General features: G+C 44.8%; 1 protein-coding gene across 2 annotated transcripts; it reads right to left on the reverse strand.

The window, feature by feature from the left end:
- Positions 1-1,627: 1,627 nt before the first annotated feature.
- Positions 1,628-12,578, reverse strand: LOC137534746 (gastrula zinc finger protein XlCGF57.1-like). Of its 2 annotated transcripts, none has more exons than XM_068256375.1 (5): positions 12,438-12,578; positions 5,496-5,574; positions 5,317-5,414; positions 5,059-5,194; positions 1,628-2,897 (listed from the first exon to the last, which is right to left on the reverse strand). In XM_068256375.1, the coding sequence occupies exons 2-5, from the start codon at positions 5,527-5,529 to the stop codon at positions 1,756-1,758; spliced, it is 1,410 nt and encodes a 469-aa protein (XP_068112476.1). In that variant the 5' UTR covers positions 5,530-5,574; positions 12,438-12,578; the 3' UTR covers positions 1,628-1,755. The 2 variants fall into 2 exon arrangements, with proteins under 2 accessions (XP_068112476.1, XP_068112475.1); XM_068256374.1 differs by lacking the exon at positions 12,438-12,578 and adding an exon at positions 10,810-11,130.
- Between the last annotated feature and the right edge of the window lie 10,639 nt (positions 12,579-23,217).

The following is a 23,217-nucleotide window of genomic DNA, read 5'->3' on the forward strand; positions in this document are numbered from 1 at the left end:
TTATTTTCACCTTGGATGTCCTTCAACACTCTACATTCATTTTCATAAGAAAGTAACCCCTTTAGGCAATGTTCTTTATAACAGGCAGGCACTAGAGATGGGCGAACAGTTTGGCTGTGTTAGCCGAACTGTTCGGGCTGCCCAATCTGTCATTTATCTATGCCTCTTACTACTTCCGGGTCGCAATGACCTGGAGTAGTACGTCTGCGCTGCCCGGCGGAGCGCGTCCTAGCGACGCGCTCCCGTTGCCGGGCACTTTCTGCGCATATGCGTGACGTCATGAGTGATGTCACGCACATGCGCAGAAAGTGCCCGGCAACGGGAGCGCGTCGCTAGGACGCGCTCCGCCGGGCAGCGCAGACGTACTACTCCGGGTCATTGCGACCCGGAAGTAGTAAGAGGCATAGATAAATGACAGATTGGGCAGCCCGAACAGTTCGGCTAACACAGCCAAACTGTTCGCCCACCTCTAGCAGGCACCTCCACACTGTCTGAACCCTCTAAGGCCCAGTGCACACCAGAGCGGTTCGGCAGCGTTTTCAGATCCGATTGCGGATGTGGAAACGCTAGGGTAATGTATTTCAATGGGGTGGTGCACACCAGAGCGGGAGGCGTTTTGCAGAAACGCATACTCCCGGGCTGCTGCAGATTTTGGATTGCGGAGGCGTTTCTGCCTCATTGTAAAGTATAGGAAAAACGCAAACCGCTCTGAAAAATGCTACATCAGAGCGGTTTACCAGGTGTTTTTGTTACAGAAGCTGTTCAGTAACAGCTTTACTGTAACAATATCTGTAATCTGCTGTACCAAAAACCGCAGCACAAAACCGCAAAACACTAGCAAAACGCCTCAAAATAATAAGAAAAAACGCAGCTAAAAACGTAGCGTTTTGCGGATCTGCTTGTGGTTTTTGGTGTGCACCGGACCTGAATGGGTCTCCTCTGGGGAGAGATAAATGGACTACTGCATTTTTCTCTATACATACAGGCCTTCCAGACCTGCACCCCCTGCAATTAGTACAGAATGCCGCTACAAGGCTGTTATCTAGCCAACCCCACCATTGCCACATAACACCAACCCTTCGCACACTCCACTGGCTACTGATAAAATGGAGAATTCTGTTTAAGATTGGCTTATTGACATTCAAATCCTTGCACAATCTGGGCCCTGAATACCTAAACAACTTGTTGCAACTTCATCACCCCCCCTCCACAATCTTAGATCAAAAGATGTAATACATTGGTCACCCCCAGAGTCCACCTCAAAACATTTGGAAACAGAACCTTCTGTCATGCTGCCCCTAAACTTTGGAACTTCCTGCCACACCCAATCAAGGCAGCTTCATCCCTGGAAGCATTTAAGTCCAAACTGAAAAGCCACCTCTTTGGTCTGACATTTATGAACACCTGACTATTATCTCTGTAACATAGTCCAGCCAGCAACCCTGTATTAATCTGAAACACATGTATGCGCTATGAGTCGTATGGGAGATACGCGCTTTACAAATGTTATTGTATTATTGTACAGCTATACTGGAAGCATCACGCATGGGAGGAATGGTCAAACAGAAACTCCTCATCTGAGTCAAATCATTTTATTACAGAAAGAACAATATATTTCATTGACAACACATTATATAGGTAGAAAAAAACCAACATTTTGTAAAAAAATAATACCTTTTGACAACACATAATAATAATAATAATTGACAACACATCTAAGAATATAAAACATTGCAATACATATGTCACCTTGTATCAGCGGGAGTGTGTTCTCTGATGTCTAATTAGATTTTCTTTCCGTGCAAAATGCTTCCCACACTCTGAACATGAAAACGGGCGCTCACCGCTGTGACCTCTCTGATGTCTACGGAGATCACCCTTTTGTATAAAACTTTTCCCACACTCTGAACATGAAAAAGGATGTTCGCCTGTGTGAATTCTCTGGTGCCTAAGAAGGTCCCCTTTCTGAATAAAACGTTTATCACACTCTGAACATGAAAATGGACAATCGCCTGTGTGACTTTTCTGGTGTCTAAGAAGACCTACTTTCTGAATGAAACCTTTCCCACACTCTAAACATGAAAAAGGACACTCTCCTGTGTGACTTCTCTGATGTTTAATTAGGTTTGCTTTTCGAGTGAAGCCTTTCCCACACTCAGGACATGAAAACGGAAGCTCGCCTGTGTGAATTCTCTGGTGTATACTAAGTTCGGTTTTACTAATAAAACCTTTCCCACACTCTGAACATGACAATGGCGGATCAGCTATATGACTTTTCTGGTGTCTATGGAGTCCTACTTTTTCAGTGAAACCTTTCTCACACTGTGAACATGAAAATGGGCGCTCATCTGTGTGAATTTTCTGGTGTCTAATAAGCTCTCTATTCCTAGTGAAACCTTTGCCACACACTAAACATAAAAATGGCCGCTCCCCTGTGTGATTTCTTTGGTGCGCGAGAAGGTCTCGTTTATCACTAAAACATTTCCCACACTCTGAACATGAAAAAGGACGTTCCCCACCAGGCACTTTTTGATGTTCAACCACAGGCAAAATCTCAGTAAAACAAGTGTCATCTTCACAACATGAAAATCTCTTATCCCCTGTAAGTCTAATATGTGAGGCAGCCAGAGAAGAATCCTCACAATTATACTGCATAGATGTCCTATTTACACCAATAAATCCTGGGTGGACATCTGGAGTAACAGGATGTGATCTGTCAGAAGATTCCTCAGGAATAGAAGGATCCGGTGATGTCTCCTCATGGTACAGTCTGTGATGTGTATTTCCAGTAATGGGGTTTCCTCCTGGAGAATATTGTGTGACACCATTATCTTCTGCATTATCATCTGGAGGTGAGATAAGACGTCCCTTTGAAGTGTTCCCCAAATCCTGTCCATCTGTTGGGGGAATAATAATAGTTATAGAACATTTTCCTGAGTGCAGGCAGCAGTCATGTATGTGGCTCTAGCAGATAACTATGTGACAGAGCTCTGATATGTGTGACAGAAGTGCTGGGAAAGAAATATAGGGGTTTAACCTCTTCCCCAAATCAATGAGGATAGTTCTGTTATTATATGAAGTTGCACTGAACTATGGGGGTGGGCCTTTTATATGGTGTATAGTATCTCCTCCTCATTTGTTGGTGATATAATGTTACTGAGGAATGGAGATGGGCCTTTCATATGGTGTACAGCAGAGTTCACCAACCCTGTCCTCAAGGCCCAACAATAGTACATGTTTTGTGAAAATCCACAGAGGAATTTAATCAGCTCTGCTGAGACACTAATTACCCCACCTGTGCATGTTTGTGGGTTTCTACAAAACATGTACTATTGGTAGGCCTCAAGGACAGGGTTGGGGAACTCTGGTGTACAGTATCTCCTTCCTCATTTGTTGAGGACATGACAAAATACTGAGGAATGGAGATCGGCCTTTCATATGGTGTACAGTATCTCCTCCTGATTTGTTGGGAACATTAGGTTATACTGAGGAATGGAGATGGGTCTTTCATATGGTGCACAGTATCTCCTGTTCATTTGTTGGTAGTATGTTGTTATTCTGAGGAACGGAGATGGGCCTTTCATATGGTGTACAGTATCTCCTCCTCATTTGTTGGTGCTATGATGTTATACTGAGGAATGGAGATGGACCTTTCATATGGTGTACAGTATTTCCTCCTCATTTGTTGGTACTATGATGTTACACTGAGGAATGGAGATGGACCCTTGATACGATGTACAGTATCTCCCCCTTTATTTTTGGGAACATGATGTCATATTGAAGCATGGTGATGGATTTCTTGGCAACAGTGTGGTAAATCCAAAGATGAACTGAAAAAAGCACTCAAGGGAATCTATATCAACAACAAGTTCCGAAGAACACTAAAGCCCCTAAGGACGATCTAAAAATAAACTTTTATTTAATCACCTAAAAGATGAGGGCAACAACATATAGCTAATAACAATACACAATCTAGGGTAAATTGCAGAGTGGGCTACGTTGAGCCTAGATTGTGTATTAGTGTCCCAGGTTCATTCCCACTAGAGACTGCGGTAGTAGCCGTTAGGGAACAGAAAATTAACAGTCACTGGAGTACTCATGTGATATGCACGCAGTCAGGGACTGCCAGGGTAGCACCAAATAGCAATTCCCTGGACAGCTAGAAAATGACAGATGTCAAAATAATTTGCAAGATCACACAAACAGAGGCTGGAAAAGCCCATTCTTGGCCAGTAGTAAAGGGAGTGATTAGAGCACCTTAAAAAGCACACAGAGAATCCTTCATGTTTCACCCAAGAAGGGCTTCATCGGGGGTATATGTTCTATACATTATATACAGTGCAAAATCAAATAACATCCCTCAAAAGTTAAATAAAATAGTGTCTACAGCTAGCAAAAGCCCATGTCAGAGCTGAGCGCTGCTGGACACACACTGATTTTTTTTTTTTATCAGCAAAGGCCTAAGAGGGAACTCCCGTCCCAAGCTTGGTCCAAGGTACATCCATATTGCCAAATAATTTATGGCCACACCCACACCTCTTGCCACCTCCAATGAAACACCCAAAAAGTGAGTTCCCACTTAGGTCTTTGCTGGTATAAAATCAGTGTGTGTCCGGCAGCACTCAGCTCTGACATGGGCTTTTGCTGGCTGTAGACACTATTTTGGTTAACTTTTGGGGGATTTTTTTTCCTTAGTTCATGATTATTACTGTGCACCTTTATTTTGCACTGTATATAATGTATAGAACATATAGCCCTGACAAAGCCCTTCTTGGGTGAAACATGTAGGGTTCTCGCTGTGCTTTTTAGGGTACTCTAATCACTCCCTTTACTACTGGCTAAGAGTGGGCTTTTCTGACCTCTGTGCGATCTTAAACAGAAAACAGTGGGATATGTAAAAAAAACCAAAGTCCTGTTAGGGGTAGGGGAATATATACAATTGTTTATCTTATCAGCTTGGGTTCACTTTAAGTGGTGTACAATGTGCAGCAATAACCTTATTATGAATATGAATGGTGATTTCTGACTGAAAAAAATCCCTGGCAAATAAATACTTACCTGACCTGATATGTAGGGAAGATTCTTCCTTTTTAATTGGCATCATCAGTTGTCCTTCATTTATTGATTGCTGTTCACTCCTATCATGTGTGTCTTCTTCTTTGATCTCAACTTTTATATAAGTTAATTCTTTACACTAAGCCCACAAAATGACAAAAAAAAAATTACACTTTTAAGATATGAACAGCAAGATAGTAAAACTACACAGAACAATATAATATTGTATAGCTTATAATTTCCATCCTCAGTTTCATCTACCTGTAAATGATGGGGGATTCTGGGATCTTCCTGTGCACAAGACCGGGAATAAAGAGGACCTGTACATCTCTCTGGTGGGTTTTTGTTACTGGATCCATCTGTAGGAAACGCACACACTGACTGACTACATTGTTTATGTTTGTTTATCAGATGATGGGGATGTAGGTGTTTCCTCCTACCTTGTAATGTGAGAAGTAGACGAGTCTCCATCATCTTGTTCTTGTATTGATCCTTGTTCCCTTCTAAGCACTGCTCCTCCTGAATAGAGAAATAGACAAGAACATTATAAAACCTTGTAGGAAACACACACACACACACACACACACACACACACACACACGCACACACACACACACACACACACACACACACACACACACACACACACACACACACACACACACACACACACACACACACACACACACACACACACACACACACACACACACACACACACACACACACACACACACACACACACACACACACACACACACACACACACACACACACACACACACCTTGTTACTGGATTACATTCCATAATTCCCAGTATGCTTACCTCTCCTGTCAGCAGCAGAATAGGGGTCGATTCAATACAAACAACGTGCTGGACCAACGCAAGTTATTTCCCCTTTCTTGAGCTAATACACCCTAATGATGACCCCCGCTTGCATGCTAGTAGTAGCGTCCGAGATAGTGAAGTATCACGGTAGCGATACATCACTACCACTCGGCTATTGTAAGCAGCGGCTGTTGCTTAGTTACGCACGCTACGCTGCCACTAGTGTACAAGCGGGGGTCAGTAAAGGGACCTGAACTCAAAACATCCTCTCTGCTGTATAAGATATGCAACAGCATAATAACCTTTAAACAAAACCATTTCTTTGTTACAGCTGACACAAATCCTCAATAGAGATGGCTCGAACCTTTGATTTTAAGTTCGCGAACCTCGAACGCGAATTTACGCAAAAGTTCAAGTTGGCGTAAACTTTGCGAACCATAATAGACTTCAATGGGGGAGGCGAACTTTGAAAAATACAAACATTTATGCTGACCAGAAAAGTGATGGAAAAGATGTTTCAAGGCGTCTAACACCTGGAGGGGGGGCATGGCGGAATGGGATACACGCCAAAAGTCCCAGGAAAAAAATCAGGATTTGACGCACAGCAGCATTTTAAGGGCAGAAATCACATTGCATGCTAAATTAGATGCCTAAAGTGGTTTAAAACATCTTGCATGTGTATACATCAATCAGGTAGTGTGATTAGTGTACTGCTTCACACTGACAGACCAAACTCACTGTGTAACACACCGCAAACAGCTGTTTGTGTAGTGAAGGTCGTACTGGACTGGTGCGCACCATGGCGAGAGTGCAGGAAATAGGGGTTTTCAAGCCCATATGGTCGCCGGACTGTGGTAGCTCAATGACAGAACAACAGTGACAGTCCAGCTAATCAAATTTGGTCTGTCCCCAATGAAGCAATGACCTTATTATCTTGGGTGTGCCACCCCCCCGACACACTCATATAGCCGGCGGTCATTGCTTCATTGTGATACGCAAGCCCCTTCACCGCGGCAAGGTAACGATCACGAAGGGGAATTGACACATGTACATGCCTTTTGTTTTGCTGTTGCAGCTCCAGTGCAGCCAGAAAAAGTGACTGGTATTACAAATGTGCAGCTGTCACACAGGTGCAGTGAACAGGTATGCAGTGACTGGTATATAATATAACACTGTGTGCGGTCACACAGGTGCAGTTAACAGGTATGCAGTGACTGGTATTACAAATGTGCAGCTGTCACACACACACAGGTACCGTGAACAGGTATGCAGTGACTGGTATATAATATAACACTGCGTGCTTTCACGCAGGTGCACTGAACAGGTATGCAGTGACTGGTATCAATACAATATGCAGCTGTCACACACACAGGTACCGTGAACAGGTATGCAGTGACTAGTATTACAAATGTGCAGCTGTCACACACACAGGTACCGTGAACAGGTATGCAGTGACTGGTATATAACACTGCGTGCGGTCACACAGGTATGCAGTGACTAGTATTACAAATGTGCAGCTGTCACACACAGGTACCATGAACAGGTATGCAGTGACTGGTATATAATATAACACTGCGTGCTGTCACGTAGGTGCACTGAACAGGTATGCAGTAACTGGTATCAATACAATGCGCAGCTGTCACACACACACACAGGTACCGTGAACAGGTATGCAGTGACTAGTATTACAAATGTCCAGCTGTCACACACACAGGTACCGTGAACAGGTATGCAATGAGCGGTATATAATGTAACACTGCATGCTTTCCCACAGATGCACTGAACAGGTATGCAGTAACTGGTATCAATACAATGTGCAGCTGTCACACACGCAGGTACCGTGAACAGGTATGCAGTGACTAGTATTACAAATGTGCAGCTGTCACACACACAGGTACCATGAACAGGTATGCAGTGACTGGTATATAATATAACACTGCGTGCTTTCACGCAGATGCACGGAACAGGTATACAGTGACTGGTATCAATACAATATGCAGCTGTCACACACACAGGTACCGTGAACAGGTATGCAGTGACTAGTATTACAAATGTGCAGCTGCCACACACACAGGTACCGTGAACAGGTATGCAGTGACTGGTATATAATATAACACTGCGTGCTGTCACGTAGGTCCACTGAACAGGTATGCAGTGACTGGTATCAATAAAATGTGCAGCTGCCACACACACACAGGTACAGTGAACAGGTATGCAGTGACTAGTATTACAAATGTACAGCTGTCACACACACAGGTACCATGAACAGGTATGCAGTGAGTGGTAGATAATGTAACACTGCGTGCTTTCCCACAGATGCACTGAACAGGTATGCAGTAACTGGTATCAATACAATGTGCAGCTGTCACACACGCAGGTACCGTGAACAGGTATGCAGTGACTAGTATTACAAATGTGCAGCTGTCACACACACAGGTACCGTGAACAGGTATGCAGTGACTGGTATATAATATAACACTGCATGCTTTCACGCAGGTGCACTGAACAGGTATGCAGTGACTGGTATCAATACAATATGCAGCTGTCACACACACAGGTACCGTGAACAGGTATGCAGTGACTAGTATTACAAATGTGCAGCTGTCACACACACAGGTACCGTGAACAGGTATGCAGTGACTAGTTTTACAAGTGTGCAGCTGTCACACACACAGGTACCGTGAAAAGGTATTCAGTGACTGGTATATAACACTGCGTGCGGTCACACAGGTGCAGTGAACAGGTATGCAGTGACTGGTATTTCAAATGTGCAGCTGTCACACACACAGGTACCATGAACAGGTATGCAGTGACTGGTATATAATATAACACTGCGTGCTTTCACGCAGTGGTATATAATGTAACACTGTGTGCTGTCACGTAGGTGCACTGAACAGGTATGCAGTGACTGGTATTAATACAATGTGCAGCTGTCACACACACATAGGTACCGTGAACAGGTATGCAGTGACTAGTATTACAAATGTGCAGCTGTTACACACACAGGTACCGTGAACAGGTATGCAGTGAGCGGTATATATTGTAACACTGCGTGCTTTCCTACAGATGCACTGAACAGGTATGCAGTAACTGGTATCAATACAATGTGCAGCTGTCACACACGCAGGTACCGTGAACAGGTATGCAGTGACTAGTATTACAAATGTGCAGCTGTCACACACACAGGTACCGTGAACAGGTATGCAGTGACTAGTATTACAAATGTGCAGCTGTCACACACACAGGTACCGTGAAAAGGTATTCAGTGACTGGTATATAACACTGCGTGCGGTCACACAGGTGCAGTGAACAGGTATGCAGTGACTGGTATTTCAAATGTGCAGCTGTCACACACACAGGTACCATGAACAGGTATGCAGTGACTGGTATATAATATAACACTGCGTGCTTTCACGCAGTGGTATATAATGTAACACTGTGTGCTGTCACGTAGGTGCACTGAACAGGTATGCAGTGACTGGTATCAATACAATGTGCAGCTGTCACACACACATAGGTACCGTGAACAGGTATGCAGTGACTAGTATTACAAATGTGCAGCTGTTACACACACAGGTACCGTGAACAGGTATGCAGTGAGCGGTATATAATATAACACTGCGTGCTGTCCCACAGGTGCACTGAACAGGTATGCAGTGACTGGTATCAATACAATGTGCAGCTGTCACACACACAGGTACCGTGAACAGGTCTGCAGTGACTGGTATTACAAATGTGTAGCTGTCACACACGTGCAGTGAAAAGGTAGGCACTGAATGTGCTGGGCCTGGCAGTGGCACAGTAGGAATTAGCAAGGGCCAGCTGCGACTGACTGACTGACAGGGCTGTATATGCAGGTGTCAGTGGGCCACACACACACAAAAAAAAAAAAATAGATCACAAGAACATTAGCTCTCAAAAGAGCTGCTGTGGGGTGATTTTTAGCAATAAGTAAGTATCAGCAAGGAGCAAGCTAACAAGCCGAACAAGAGCCTAAGTAAGCTTTCCCTAATCTGTGCAGCAACCTCTCTCCCTTCTCTAATTACTGCAGCCACACCGAGTGAGATAATGGACGAATCAGCTGCCTTTAACCTCCTTAGCGCCGGAGGCTGCCGCTCAGGCCCTGCTGGGCCGATTTGCACCAAATAAAAAGGAGCACACGCAGCCGGCACTGATCGCCGCCGTAGCGTGGCGATGCGAAAGAGGGTCCCCCCAGCCGCCCGAGCCCAGCGCAGCCGGACAAAACAGTTCCGGCCAGCGCTAAGGGCTGGAGCGGAGGCGGCTGACGTCCATGACGTCACTTGGCTCGTTGCCATGGCGACGAGTAAAGCAAAACAAGAAGGGCCGCTCATCGCGGCCTCTCTTGTTACTTCTGATCGTACGCATTAGGAGCGCCCTCTAGTGAGCTTTCATGCAGCCAACTTTCAGTTGGCTGCATGCAATAGTTTTTTTTTTTTTTAATTAAAAAAAAACGTCCGGTCGCCAGCCTCGCGATCTTAATAGAACGCCAGGCAGGTTAAAGGGGGGGAGGGAGGGGGGCTCCAGGAAGGAGTGCAGCCTGATTGGCTACCATGTGTCTGCTGACTGTGATGTAAAGGGTCAAAGTTTAGCCTAATGATGCAGTATAGGGGGCGGGTCGAAATCACATATAGTTCGCGGTTCACCGCAAATGCGAACCAGCGATGTTCGCGTGAATCGGTTCGCCGGCGAACTGTTCGGGCCACTTCTAATCCTCAAATAAATCTGCACTGTTTCTACTTCCTGATTCAGGGAAGCAGACATATTGTTAACAGCCCGCGCTTTCAAATGAGCTTATATAGTTACATATTTATTTGGATTGAAAAAAGACATACGTCCATCGAGTTCAAACAGAAAATAAAGTACACCAGCCTGCGCTGTTCCAGCACGTTATTAAAATTCCTTACCGACTCCTCTTTATATGCCATATCTGCGAGTTTGGAAATCTCGGTTTCTCTGAAATATCAGACAGAAAGGCCGAGGCACTGGGACTTGGGATGGACAGTGGAATTGATTGTTGGGTTTCAATAGTTCACCAAATGTCACTACTTCACATCTCTATATATAATAAACGCACAACAACAAAAATTACAATGCACATCCTCAGAATCCACATCACCTCTCTAACAATGTCAGTGACACATTTCCTAATTTTAAAATTTGTGTATTGTTTGTGACCACCGCTACCCAGATCCTAGCATACTTTGATGCTGTAAACGCAGCCCACCCCACCTCCATCAAGTGACCAAGCACTGGTTAAAGACACCATCTTGGACATAAGAGACATGGGGCTTGATTCACAAAGCAGTGATAACTCAGTTATCATGCCTAAAAGACTTTAGGCGTGATAACCTTTGCACCACTGAGTTATCACCGATTTTTGCTCTAACTCGTGCGAAGTTTCCGCGCGTGCGTGCCCGCGCAAAGTCCCATAGGGCTTAATGGGAGCTTCGCGCGGAGCGGGGACGCTGCGCGTGCGCAGTTGCGCGCGGAAAATTCGCGCGAGTTGCTTCTTATCATGCCTAAACTGAGTTTAGGCGTGATAAAGGGGTTTTCACAGGCGTGCAAAGTGTTTGCACCGCTTTGTGAATCAAGCCCATAGAATTGAATCCTGGTTAGAGTTAGTCCCTATTCAGTAAAAAGTCTTTGGGCAAGACTCCCTAAAGCTCCAAGGTTGCCTATTAACTTTTCTCTCTCAAGCGCAATGAGTCCAATAGGAGAAAAGTAATATGCAAGTGTTAACACTTCACTCTTTCTGGTCACCTCTTTACCTAAGTTATAACCAGGGCTGTGGAGTTGGAGTCGAGGAGTCAGAGTCGGAGATTTTATAAACTGAGGAGTTGGAGTCAGATGATTTTTATACAACATCCACAGCCCTGGTAAGGAGTCGGAGTCAAGGAGTTGGAGTCGGAGTCATTTTGGGTACCCGGAGTCGGTGGTTTTAAAAACTAAGGAGTCGGAGTTGGAAGATTTTTGTACCGACTCCACAGCCCTGGTTATAACTAACCCCAGACAGAGTTTCCCAACCTTTGCTCTCTGGAGTTTTGCCATGGAGAAGTAACACAGTCTTTCAAAAAGAAGTTTTTACTATCCATATTACAGGTCATACCAAGTGAGGTAGCAGTCTATACCCATGAAGTTCTAGCAGTCAGTGCCTCTATTCAGATACCAGTCCCCTGTAACAATTGAATCTCAGCACAATCTCACACACTCATATCTTGTGAAAATACACAAGGTGTGGCTCTATCTCAGGTGTTGAGATGATATAAGCAGGCACAGATGAAAGAGGGAGAGGAATACAGGCCAGATCTTCTGTACCACAATATAAAAGGGAACATTATGGGGGGCACTATAATGGAGGACACTGCAGTAGGGTGCATTATAATAGATGGTGCTATAACTGGTGGCACTAAAATGGAGGGGGCTATGATATGAGGCACCTTAAAGAGGAACTCCAGCCTAAACAAACATACTGCCATTAAGTTACATTAGTTATGTTAATTAAAATAGATAGGTAATATAATCTCTGACCCACCCTGTTTTAAAAGAACAGGCACATGTTTGATTTCATGATGGCAGCCATCTGTTTGGTTGAAAGGAGGTGACAGGGAGCATAAGACACAGTTCCAACTGTCCTGTGTCCTGCACACTTCTCCCAGTTGCTAGGCAACGTGAACAACAACATAGGAAATCCCATCATGCTCTGCACAGCATCAGGGAAAAAAAGCCAGTGCTTTTTTTCTTTGATGGGTGGAGCTTAGCTAAAAATGCAGTTAAAAATGATACTTTGGTAAGAAAAACAAAGTTCTGATGCTGTGAAACTGTTAAAGAAACACCAAGCCTTTTCAGTGCTGCTGAGTCGATTTTTAGTCCGGAGGTTCACTTAACAGGGTGGACTATAGCTGGAGGCACTATACTGGTGCAGCATAACAGAAAAATTAGCACTGGAGGCGCACCACATATCCAGAGCACACTGAATGTGGGCATGTAATAGGAATATGACCACAGCCATCTCTTAGATCCACTCCCCTTACAATACCAATATTGGCCTGTCACCAATCATTAACTACAAAGTGTGCCTCCCTCATTCTAACCCATCACCCAAACCAATAGTAAGATTAGGTTCACTTCACACCAGGAACAGCTATAATAAACATTAACAAATTTATCAAAGCTATATACATACCTACATGATATCAATCTATGCATTATACTTATCTGTGTGTGTAGGAGCAGCTGCAGATGATCGGGGGTGTGTAACTACAAAATATTATAGTTATATATATTTCAGAATGATAGGGACGTTAGACAATGATGTGAAGGAATAGTGTGAGCCTATCTGATGGACAGTACATGACCATAACGTTCTGATGTACTAATGTGCTGCAAAAAATGTCTGTGCTACTGTACATAAAAATATGTATTGCATTTATAAATAATAATTACCTCCTTTTCTGCCAGTTTCAGCAATGGCCCATCTCTGCTTCCTGCCTTTTCACCTCTAACCTGGAACTGACTGCTTGTAAATCCCACCTCCTCCAGACTGTGAGCACCATCTTGTGGATGCGTGGTGGAACTGCATGCCATTTCACTGCCTTGTGCTATGTCTTCCCAATTACAGTATGTTACACAATTTAACCCTCCACATTCATATATCTCCTCTGATATTAGCTAACTGAATTATGTAATTCCAAAGAAAAATTTTGGGATCCCACATCTAAAAAGGGATCCAACTACAGAAAATTGAAGATAGGAACCAGAGTACCAACATAAAGCGCTATAAAGACTGATATTCATTCTTATGCTAGGTACACATGATACAATTTTCTGGCAGATTTACTATTTCCAGCAGGTCCAATCTGATTTCCGATCAATTTTTTTAATAGAAGTGAACGGAAAATGGATTTGTCAAAAACCTGTACGTTTTTTGCCTTTTGCATGATTGATAACTCAGTAAAGATCCGGCCTTTAAAGCATTGCTATCATATAAATCCTGCATAGCGGGGTCTGAACCCTCTATAACAGTAATTATAGATTGACGGTATACCTTGAAATTAATCAGAGCACTCAGCATTTGGTTTGATTTTTTATAATAAACAATTATTCTCACCGACACCACCACAGCTCAGCTACTTGCCTATTCAAAGTACAGTAAGCAAAGTACAGTAAGCAAGCATGTTTGGTGAGCATCCAGGAGCAAGGGCATTGGGGCCAAGCTGCCCCTGGGAGGGACCCAACATGCGTATCTTGCAGGATGTTCAGGAAGGGCCTATGTTAATGGTGCAGTTTTCTTGAATTATACAGCAAGAGATTCCAGCAAGCTATGGTGTCACTCAGTGTGGGCGGAGCCATGTTGCTTCCACAGGTTAGATAGCCATGCAGTGACCATGCAGGTCAAATGGAAATGTGGACAGACTTTACTGACAATGTCCTGCATCTCTAAAGGCCCATACACACAGGGTACGGCCGTCGGCGCAGCCACGTGGCACGCGCGTGTTGCGGCGACAGGTCGCCCGTGTGTATAACGCGTGCGCCCCGAACCGTCACCCGTCGGAGCTGTCGCCAGGCGATTGACATGTTCAATCGCCGGCTACAGCTGTCGCCGCGACTTCGCCGGAACTGTCGCTAGTCCCGCGTGAGTACGCGGGCTAGCGACAGGAGACCTATGCGAGTAAATGGAGCATCCGGCCGGGGGATGCTCCATTCACAAACAGCTTGCCTTTCTGGCGAGACGTGTGGACAGCTGTCGCTCCCTGTTCGCGTGCGCGCATGTTACGGGTTACAATTGTCCCCCGTGAGTATGTAGCTCAACAGTCCAGGATAACTTTGGAGGAAAGGCAGTATCACCAAATTTCATTTTAAGGTGAAAGAAGACATGAGTTTTGTTTCCTTGTTGGTTGGTGGTCTGAAGGTCCTTCGCATACTACAAGCTGTAGACCTCGAAGAGTTGTTGTAATACCCTGAGGGAGATGGATGGAAATGCAAATATTTCAAAGTTTATGCAAATACCGGTATATGTAGCTTGAAAATGGACCAATTAAGTCCCACACAGGTTTAAATTGATTAGTCCAATTTCAAGCTGCATATATCTGCATAAAGACTTACATTTGCATAAGCTCAGAAGTATTTGCATATCAGGGATCATCCCTAGAGACAACTTGGTAAGGGACGGCGGTGCAAGGGTCCTGCTTCCCATAAGTCTGGCAATTTATGTTGAAGGGTTTTACTTTTTTGTAACCACTGCAATATCATGGCACTGAGAGAAACAGAAAAACTGCAGAGGAGGAATTATGAAATCACGACAGTGACACATGAAGTGAGAATATGGGAGCTGCCATATTTATTTCCTTCTAAACAATACCAGTTGCCTGGCAGTCCTGATATTTTATGCATCAGTAATGTCTGAATCAGACACCTGAAACAAGCACACCTGATCTGCATGCTCAGGGGCTATAGCTAAGAGTATTAGAGGCAAAGGATCAGCAGGAGCAGGGACGGATCTAGACCAAGTTGCGCCTGGGGCAAGGTCAGGTTTTGGCGCCTAAAAGTCAGGTTTGGTGCCTAAACTGCCATTCCCCATCCAGTTTTGGTGCCTAAAGGTCAGGTTTAGGCGCCTAAACTGCCATTCCCCATCCAAATTTTGCCGCCTTTTTAAGAATCCAACAAATTGCGCCTGGGGCAAGAGACCCGCCTGCCACCCCCCTCCCCCCCCAGATCCGTCCCCGAGCAGGAGAGCCAGGTAATGTGCATTGATTGTTTAAAAGGAAATAAATGTCAACCTCCATATCACTCTCGCTTCAGGTGTAATGTTTTGGCGTTGGTAGTGATCACTTTGAGGTCAGAACTAGTAACCGGGGACGGAGCAATAATCCTCAAGTGATGTGGCAAGCATGCCATGGCAATGCAAGAGTCAGCCGTGACTCTAAAAAAAATGGCGCACAAAGAGGGGTGTGGCATACTAAGATAATAAAAGTGTCTGAAAAACAAAACGGCGTCCTACGGAGAAGCAACACAAAATTCACCAATTCTTAAGAAAATTTGCAGTTTTGTGAACTGTAATTTGAAGTGGGTAATATACCAATTGATTGCTCTGGAGGCATTATATCTACGCCCCCCTGAGACTTTATCTAAAGTCCCTAGATATTTGTCTCCTGTTTATAATAGGAATTGCATTCACTCTCCACGGCAGCAATGATTGGAGCCCTAAACCAATCTGTGCTTTTTTTTTATTTTTATTTTAGGAGCACTGTTACATCCTCTTTCCCGACCTCTACCCTGCCGCTGCTGTGTCTGATCACAACCTCCCTTCATGATCACGAGTATACAGCATATACACACATCATCATGCATGTGCCCACTGTATGTGCATAAGAGGCGCATAAGTGGCTGCCTCTGACACAGTAGACCATGGTTTGAATCTTGATTCTTCCTGTTCAGTAAGGCAGCACCTATTCAGTTAGGAGTCCACAGGTAAGACTGTTCAGTAAGGCAGCACCTATTCAGTTAGGAGTCCACAGGTAAGACTCCCTAAAGGTGGCCACACACCATACAATTTTTTAAATATCTGTTCAATTTAAGAATTGCAATCCATTTTTGTGACTGATTGTAACATTTCAAAAATATGACCAATGTACCACACACCTATGTTCAATTTTTTTCCTCAATTATGATAAAAATGATTGGAAACTCAGAGGAAATTGCTAGGGTGTGTATATTACTAAATTAACAATCCAACACACACCATACAATCTTAAGTAGAAATTGATGAGAAATATCTGGCAGGCATTCCGGATCGATTTTAATTGAAAAAAAAAAAACCGGTAAATCTGATCAGATTTTTCAGTCAAATGAAAAAAAAAGCTTTTGATTTTTTTGAGAGATACGATCGTTTATCAAATTACTGTAAAATCGGATCATTTTATCGTGTGTGGCCACCTAACACTGCTACTGCCTACTGAGTGTACCCTAGTGGCTGCCTCACAAGCGCTTTGAGTGCGCCAGGAGAAAAGCACAAAATAAACATTTAGGGCCAGTGTACACCAGAGGAGTTTTTCTGAGCGTTTTGAGTTTTTAAATCTGCTGCTAATGTTATCCTATGTGTCTGTGCACACTGGAGCAATGAGGTTTTGTAAAAAAAAAACATAGCATTACATTGGGAAGAGCTTTTGAAACCTCTAAAAGCTCTTCCCAATGTAATGCTATGGGGTTTTTTACAAAACCTCATTGCTCCAGTGTGCACAGACACATAGGATAACATTAGCAGCAGATTTAAAAACTCAAAACGCTCAGAAAAACTCCTCTGGTGTGCACCAGACCTAAGTGTCTTTAGTTTCTGCACTGAGCCATACAATACAATCAGCGCGCACGCTGCTAATACGGGATCTGCGCCGCTGTTGAATATCTGCAGATAAAGTGCGGATGCACGGAAGTTTACTGGGGAAGTAGCTGCATTTCTTGCTTTGCCCAGTTCGGGAGCGAAGAGTGGAATCGCTGCAATCACAACATACCAATGAGACTGAACCTTTATTTTTTAACTAACCATGGAGCTTTGCAATACCCCCCCCCCTCCTCCCATGACACTCTCAAGACGCTGGCTGATCTTGGAACCGCCACCAGAGTTTGTGTGTGTGGAGCAACTGAGTGTGTGTGTGAAAGAGAGAGAGGGTACAAGCTCTTAGAGCGCTCCACATGGTTTTAATTGGGTTGGTCAGTGTTTGCCATTACTGAATAAAGTTTACATTTTGAACCCTTTATACCCCTTGAGTAATGATGCCATTTGTGTGTATAAGAAGCAACACAAAGCAACGACCATCCAGTATGAGGAGAAATTCCACAACATTCTGCCTATCATCTTGTCTTATAAAACAAAATAGAGGTCCTCACTACAGAGACGCATAAAGAAAACAGACACATTGCAATAGTGCATTCATTTTTTTTTTTATTTAAAAAACAATCCATTTAAAATACACTTACACAAAAGAAGGACTGAGCCGATGAGGGGGGTGGGGGACATTAAACATTGAAATCGTACCCTTGATTGTCTGTAGTCAGTGACAGTGTATATAAGAATTAACAGTACTAATAACATGGCCCACCTCTGTTATGATATCACACTATTTTTGTGGTCCACCTTGTCATCCTAGACTTGAAATGTTCACTCTAAAATAGTTGGTATTCCTTAGATTGCATTTCTTTCAGCAGTTCATCTGTCTTACCAGCAGAACAAGGGAATGAGGCCTGGGACCCACTACAAAGTGCAAAGCGCTATCGCAATCGCTAGCAATTTGTGGTAGCGCATTGCAAGCAATTTTTGGAACAATTTCCCCCCTCCTATACATTAGAATAAAAATGCTCCCAAAATGCTGCATGTCCTGCGATTGTGAGTTCCCTAATCGCAATCACTCCAGTGGAATCCGTCCCATCCACATACATTGGCAAAGCGTTTATGGAAATCGCTAGCAATTCAAAGCGATCCCTAAATGCTAAAAACAAAAAAGCTCTAGTGGGTTCCAGCCCGACACACACACACAATCACTGCAGCTACAAAATGAGCGATCTCTGATGGCTTGCGATGCACAAAGGACGTCGGAGCTTGGTTGATTCAATGACGGCACAACGACAGTTCGCCAATTGCGTTAGAAGAAATCTGAAGACGAGTGCCCGGAATGCGTGATTGGATGTATGGGAGTAGCTTGAACTGAGCAATGGTTTGTTTTCATTCGATATGAATGACTAACACCGATTATCGTCTTTATCTATCAGGACAGATCGGTCTTTATGGACAATCATCACTGTCTTTTACTGTTGGTGGAACACCTTTGAACAATCCTCCCCCGTCCCGTCATTCCTCATGCGTTTTCGGTGACAGCGGTTGAGAGCTTGTACGGAGTTTTAAGCCAGCCATACATTGGGTTATAATAGCCAATTCCGCAAGAGATCAATCACTTCCAAATCGGAAATAAATTGTATAAAGATGATCGATGAACTATATTGTACAATCAAACCCAATCATTTTTCAACATCAATCTTATTAAGCATCGTTGCAGCCCCTTCTAGCACCATGCTAGTTGAAGAACTGCCAATATATGTACAGTATGTAGCTGCATTGGGGGCCAATTCACTAAACATCTCATAAATGACTTATTTTTCTCCTGATTAATTAAAATAACCTTTCAGCACATTTACAAGCAAAGTAATTACTCAAAGCAAGTTGTTCCTGATTGACTTAATTTCAATATTTCTCTCTCTCTCTCTCTCTCTCTCTCTCTCTCTCTCTCTCTCTCTCTCTATATATATATAATTTTTTTTATCTTTGGGTTTTTAAAGAGAACCTGAGGCATGTGGCAGATGGCACACGGAGGTATGTTTTTTGCCTCCTGACATGCCTCTGTGGTCCCCCCCCCCCCCCCCACCACTACCGCAATATCACCACGTGAAATTGGCAACAATAATTGTTCCTATTCCAGAGGGTAATGGAAGGAGAGGGATTCCCTGCTCAAAATACCCACTAGGGGGTTCCTGCAGGCTTTCCCCAGCCGCTAATGGGCAGCTGTCTCCCTCTGGCCGCGCCCCCGCCTCCCTGCATGTTGGGAGAGAATCTGTCTGACGTGATGGCCAGGCTGATGTAAGATAAGTGTGCTTTTTTTTTAGGGCACACTTATTTATTTATTGTATTAATAAAGCGCCAACATATTATGCAGCGCACTTCTCTTGCGTAGACTGGCTACGACTGGCTGAAGTGACGGGACGCGGTACCGGGGATACATATGAAATCGGCGTGGGAGACTTGGGCGCAGGACACAGCCGGTATATGACTAATCCTGCTGCTGCACAAGTTCCCGGCCGTGTTAAATACTATTCCCCCTCCAGGCCGCCAAGGATGGTGGGGAATTAAATAATTTGGCTTCCAACAATTGCTGGAAGTCGAATTATTGTGTTTTAAAAGTAACTTCAGCTCCGTCTATAGCTGTAATTCCTATCACAGCCTATGGTGGCGGTGGCTGCGCCCAAATCTACGTGGGATGGTGACGTGGGAGCGATCCGAGGTTATGGGGCTAGAGAAAGACCCAGGTATGTATAAAATTTTTACCTTTCATCAGCTCTGGTACAAAAGGAAATAAAATAATATGGCAACCTCCATATCCCTCTCACTTCATTTGTCCTTTGACATGCACGTCACCCACAGTTGGCTAATGGATATGGAAATTACATCCCGTAAGCATTATGCTGCATTCAGCAAGCTCCCCCCCCCCCCCCCCCCCTTCCATGTGGAAACCACATGTAGATGTGGACAAGTCCATTGATTGCAATGGGCTGTCACATCTGGTGCGGTTCTGCAGGTAGGGAAACTGCATGTGGTCCTCAGAAGAGCGAACCCGGTTACTGAATTTTACTCCTCTGCCCTTTGTAAGCTTCCACAATAGTTAAAGTTTGGGTAAAGCTAAAAGACAAAACACACACTTCTATCCCCCTTTACAAGAACAAGGCTGGCTGCACACTATGGCTATCATTCATAAAAGTGTGTTCGGTTAAAAAAATCCATGCGGGAAAATACCTTATTTGGTATTTTAGACTTCTGTGTGCTCATTCATAAAAATGTTTACAGTTGCGATAGCACTCTGGTATTTTCCCGAACTAGGCTGGCGGTAAGCTGGCGGAAACACTGAGTTGTTACATTTTCTCCTCCAGAGACAGCGTTACAATAGTAAAGGCAGCCCCAGCATCCCTTTAGATGTGCATTTTTTTTTAAAACTGCCTCTCCTTGCCCTGAATCTGTCTATTAGTCTTTCTAAACAATCTATTTAATTGCCATAGCTTAGAAGAAGTTCAAGAAATGTTACACATGCAGGCTTTCTGATGTGAAATATATCTGAAAACAGGTACCCAAGGGGTTAAAAAACACAGCCTGGGTATTCTGGGATGCCTAGTTTGCTCTGCTCTCACTGCTGCTGCCTGGGAGGTCAGTCTCCATTAGCTTTGCTGTTATCCGCATGCTTATCGAGTCTTCAAAGGGAGCGGTATTCTCGGTACTGATTCCGCTTGCTCTAATCTTTATGAATTGACATATGGTGACGTGTTGAGATAATCACCGCACAAGACGGTAATTTATCGCTCTGCTCGGGAATGTCAGCTTTTCATGCGGAAACAGCTTTTATGAATAGACATTTTTCTAAGTGCTTGGTAAACTCAGCTGTTTTCAGCATTTCAGCATGCGGGAATGCTTTATGAATGATAGCCTATGCAGTTGATTCACAAAACAACTAGCTACTATGTTAATTAACATAGTAGCGGCCGCGCTAGTGAAGTATCACGGTCGAGATACTTCACAGCAGCGGCCGGCATCTAAAGGCACACGCGTTGCTATGTAAGTAACGCATGTAACTAAGCCAGGAACACTAAGCCAGGAACGACCCCACGTAGTGTGCATAGCGACACAAGTTTTTTTTAACTCGCGCTGCTGGAGCAGTGCTGTGTTTTGAATCAACCCCTATACCAGGCGAAAAACAAATTCTGGAAAAACTGATGTTATCCTTCTGAATGGATGAGTTAGGTCAGTTTTTCATCTGGTTTTCTGATCCGTTCCATTCATTACCCGCTTCCCCTGCCGCTGTGTCCTCAGCCTCCATCTATTCGGATACTTGCATGTTGGAGACCCCAGTATACTGATCCCAGAGCACCAGCAGAAGCATTACAGGCTCCCATTGGTTGCAACAGACCAAAAGGAATCATCCTTCCCCAGCGAAGGATTTTCATTGCTCCACTACTCAGTGAATGAGAATCCGTCCTGGGGAGAGACAATCCTCATTGATCTACTGCAACCAATGGGAGCCCGAGATACCTCTGTTGGGGCCTCAGGAATGGTGTGCTGGGATTTGTTCTGTGTAGGGACTGGAATGTATGGTGGCAGGTGAGTATCTGGCGAAAGCATTGAGCAATCTAGTGAGAATGGGCACCATCCGTTCTCATAGACTAGCACTGATTCTGACTGCACCCACTAGACTGCACTCAGCTAGTGTCACCAGGATAGTGTACTGATTAAGGCTGTTGCCTTTCATGCACAGTTTGAGCCTTTGATCAGGGTTTGAATCCCAGCTCAAGCCAGTATGTTAAACAGTAAGGAGTCTTTGGGCAAGGCTCCCTAATTATCCTGGTGCCCCCTGAAGCACTTTGAGTCCGCCATGATAAAACCACACAATAAATGTCATGTGTCTTGTCACTCGCCAGTCTCCACCTCCTAGATGCCAGTCACCAGCCTGCACCCACTAGACAGCCCTCACCAGACTCCACCCAATGGACTGTACTCACGAGCCTCCATCCACTGGACTGCATTCACCAGTCTCCACCCCTCAGACTGCGCTCACCAGTCTCCACCCCTCAGACTGCGCTCACCAGTCACCACCCCTCAGACTGCACTCACTATTCTCCACCCACTAGACTGCACTCACCAGACTCCACCCACTAGACTGCATTTACCTGACTCCACCCACTAGACTGCACTCACCAGCCTCCACCCACTGGACTGCACTCACCAGCCACCACCCACAAGACGTGCAGCCTCCACCCACTGGACTGCACCCACCAGCCTCCACTCACTGGACTGCACTCACCAGCCTCCACTCACTGGACTGCACTCACCAGCCACCACCCACAAGACGTGCAGCCTCCACCCACTGGACTGCACCCACCAGCCTCCACTCACTGGACTGCACTCACCAGCCTCCACTCACTGGACTGCACTCACCAGCCTCCACTCACTGGACTGCACTCACCAGCCTCCACTCATTGGACTGCACTCACCAGCCTCCACTCACTGGACTGCACTCACCAGCCTCCAACCCTCAGACTGCACTGACCAGACTCCACCCACTGGACGGTACTCACAAGCCTCCACGCACCGGACTGCACTCACCAGACTCCACCCACCAGCCTCCACCCACTGGACTGCATTCACCAGCCTCCACCCACTGGACTGTACTCACCAGTCTCCACCCACTGGACTGCACTCACTAGCCTCCACCCACTGGACTGCACTCACCAGCCTCCACCCACAAGACGTGCAGCTTCCACCCACGGGATTGTGCTCACCAGTCTCCACCCACTAGATTGCTCTCACCAGCCTCCACCCACTAGACTGCACTCACCAGGCTTCACCTTCCAGACTACACTCACCAGCCTCCACCCACTAGACTGTACTCACCAGGCTTCACCCTCCAGACTACACTCACCAGCCTCCACCCACTAGACTGTACTCACCAAACTTCTCCTATCCTTGATTGATCACATGTGAGTGTAGATGAATAAAAAAAAAATCCATC

The sequence above is a fragment of the Hyperolius riggenbachi genome, chromosome 10 (assembly GCF_040937935.1).
Source record: "Hyperolius riggenbachi isolate aHypRig1 chromosome 10, aHypRig1.pri, whole genome shotgun sequence".
Taxonomy (NCBI): Eukaryota; Metazoa; Chordata; class Amphibia; order Anura; family Hyperoliidae; genus Hyperolius; species Hyperolius riggenbachi.

Bases quoted from the DNA above. Each gene is read 5' to 3' on its own strand.
- LOC137534746 (XM_068256374.1), bottom strand. From the start codon at position 10,830: ATGGCATATAAAGAGGAGTCG. The intron at 5,415-5,495 runs GTAGGAGGAAAC...CGTTTCCTACAG, and splicing joins TCTACTTCTCACATTACAAG to ATGGATCCAGTAACAAAAAC. The intron at 2,898-5,058 runs GTAAGTATTTAT...TTCCCCCAACAG, and splicing joins TTCCCTACATATCAGGTCAG to ATGGACAGGATTTGGGGAAC.